This window comes from Penaeus chinensis, chromosome 37 (assembly GCF_019202785.1).
Source record: "Penaeus chinensis breed Huanghai No. 1 chromosome 37, ASM1920278v2, whole genome shotgun sequence".
NCBI classification, from domain to species: Eukaryota; Metazoa; Arthropoda; class Malacostraca; order Decapoda; family Penaeidae; genus Penaeus; species Penaeus chinensis.
The window spans coordinates 10,925,858-10,928,887 of record NC_061855.1 but is presented as its reverse complement, the minus strand read 5'-3'; the positions used below and the strand labels follow the sequence as shown (position 1 = coordinate 10,928,887).

General features: G+C 31.4%; 1 protein-coding gene across 1 annotated transcript in view; it reads right to left on the bottom strand.

Moving 5' to 3' along the window:
- Window positions 1-2,116, bottom strand: part of LOC125045292 — an 11,257-nt gene extending 9,141 nt beyond the window's left edge. The window contains exons 1-2 of the mRNA XM_047642498.1: window positions 2,097-2,116; window positions 1,206-1,261 (exon numbers count right to left, since the gene is read on the bottom strand). Of these exons, the coding sequence (XP_047498454.1) occupies window positions 1,206-1,261; window positions 2,097-2,116 (76 nt within the window). The remainder of the gene's footprint in view (window positions 1-1,205; window positions 1,262-2,096) is intronic.
- Window positions 2,117-3,030: the final 914 nt, after the last annotated feature.

Genomic DNA, 3,030 nt, shown 5'->3' with positions numbered 1-3,030 from the left:
ATTATCATCATCATCATCATAATTAATATTATCTTAATATCATTATTACTGCTGTTATCATTTTAATTATTATCAATGTTATCACCTTTATCCTTGTTATCATTACCACCATAGTTATTGTCATTATTATCTTTATTATTACCATTATTATCATAATTGTTATTATCATTATTAGTACTATGATCATTCTTTTTATGTTCATTGCTATGATTATCATTATTATTATTATTATTATCATCATTATAAGCATTATCATTATTATTATTATTATCATAATCACTATTACCATTATCATGATTATTATGATTATTAGTAGTAGCATTTTCATTTTCTTTTCAATTTTAGATTTTCTAAAAATCATTATTGTTATATATATCATTAACATTTATATGACTATTTTGTCGCTGTTGCCGTATGATATTATGGTAATAATCACTATAAATATTATTGTTATTATTATTATTATTATCATTATTACTGATGGAACTATCTTTATTATTATCATCATTATTGTGATTATTATTAATAGTATTATCGTCATTATTACTATTATTATTGTTATCATTGTCATTATTATTATTACCAATGTTATTGTAATCATTATCATTCTTGTCATTACTATTACCATTGTTATTATCATCATTATTATTATTATCATCATCATATTATCATTGGTATTAATATTCTTATTCTTCTTCTTCTTCTTCTTATTATTATTATTACATTATCATCGTTATTCTTATTGCTATTATTATTATCATCATGACCATGATTATTATTTATCTTAATTAATATCATCATTATTTTTTCATCATTATTATCAGTATTATCTTATTTCTACTTTCATTATCATTGATATTATCATTATCGTTACTACTACTATTATTATCATTATTACTATTATTGTTATCATTATCGTCCATTTTATGATTATCATGTATATTATTACTACTATCATTATCATTATTACTAGTATTGTTCATATCATCATTATTATTACTTCACTATTGTTATCATCATCATTATTAGTTATTGTTATTACTGTTTTCATAACTGTTATTATCATTATATTACCTTTTTTTTAATAACTGTTATTATTATTATTATCCTTAATCTTATTATTATTACTTTTAATCTTATTATCATCAATATTACCATTATTGATAGTAATACTTAATTGTTATCTTTGTAATTACAAACATTACCGTTGTTAAGAATATCAACTATTGTAGCCCTAATTTTCTCGTGATTAGCATTGGCACTGCAGATGCAGTATTAAGGGTGTACAATTACACCTAAAAATCACAGTGACATGTTTTATACCGTCGAAACAAAGTTCCAGGGACGCCACAAGCATTAAAAAAGGAAAGAAAGAAAGAAAACAAGAAACAAAAAACGCTTGCAGGAAATATTCCTTCGAAGTTTTCTAGGAGTATACTCGCTGAGAAGCGTCATTCCTTTATTTTTCGCCAAATGAGAAGGATACACTTTTTTGACTTCCGTGCTTTTCCTTCTGTTTTATCCCTGTTTTTCTTGAAGCGTTTCTCTTCCTATTCGTCCCCTTTTCCCCTTCCAGTCGTGTATTTTCTCTTTACTTTGTCTCATAGTCGGTCACTGTTTTCATTTCACTTCAGCCTTTCTTGCCGGTTTGTTTTCCATTGTATTTATATATATTTTGTATCGTTCTCTATTTTACCCAGAGCACATAGTTTGCTTTATTTTCTGCATTTTGATGGTTCATATGTTTGACTACTTTTCCAGCCCTTTTTCTTGCACTCATTCTCTTCGTTATGGTTACTCATTTCCTAACATGAATGGAACTACAATTTCTTTTCATGTTCCTCTACTTCGCTCCATCATTATATGAGGTTAGGGCAGTAGTAGACTGTCGCCCAGGGCCATCAGCTCGGTGCAATATTCTCTTTCTTTTTCAAACTGCCTCGTCTATGCGCGTTGGGTTAGAGCACAGAATCTTAGACATCACCCACACAGAATTCATACAGCCACTCTTCGCTCCCTCTCGAGACAAAAGGTCTAGAGCGTCTGATAGAAAGGATGAATATCTTTAACGTAGCACGGTCTGAGCGGGTTCTTACTCTTGCCTTGTGACCCTCATGCTTCACACTTGCCACTGCACCTCACGCTTTAGCCAATGACGTGTCAGTTCTTGGTGGCTGATGTACACGCCTTGACATATGTTGTGGCTGACAGTTGATTCGTTACCCTTGTGTTATTATTTTTTTTCTATCATGAGACCTGACTCATGTTCTAAAACATATTTCACTTATATGCATATGGTCATATCATATGCAAAATTAATTATTTCCTTCTTCCTTCTCTCATTTGTCGGGGAAAGAAGACCGAGAAGTCCCCATCGCTCACCATGTTGTGCTATCGTGTAGAGCTTTTACTGAGGGTGATGGTCATTCTCTGTGTACTGTTTTTGCACAAGTCCTTGCCTGATATGATCTTGTCAACTCCAAATTTTAATGGGACTAACAGTCACATGACGTGCCATTGATATCTTCAGTGGAATTCGGTATGCTCAAAAACGTGTTATGCCGCAAAAGCACTTTGTATAACAACCCTTTACCATGTGATTTTTATAATGTCAGAAAGGTCTTGATAACCTTAGAGCCTGTTTCATTAGCAAACATAGAAAAAAAAAAAAAAAAAAAAAAAAAAAAAAAAAATCAAGTACATGTCTTCAACAGCATCAGTGGCAGGGGATTTTAACGGTCACTGTCAGTTATCAGCTTTCAGGGAGTGTTATCGCGGTTTCACATTAGCAAAAAGGTGAAGCAGGATAGTGTTCACTCATACATTTAGCAGTCGGTATCTTTATTTATAGGAGAGCTCATTACTCGACTTAAGGATCAGTCTTCTGGTGTTGAATCTTTAAGACGAGATCGGTGATCATCATCTTCCTGCTACCTTTCAAAAGGCCTAGGAGCTAACACTCTTCAAAGAGTCCAGGCATGACTGTCATAAATTACTGTCCTCTCGTCAGCCTCATGCTTTACCTATGTA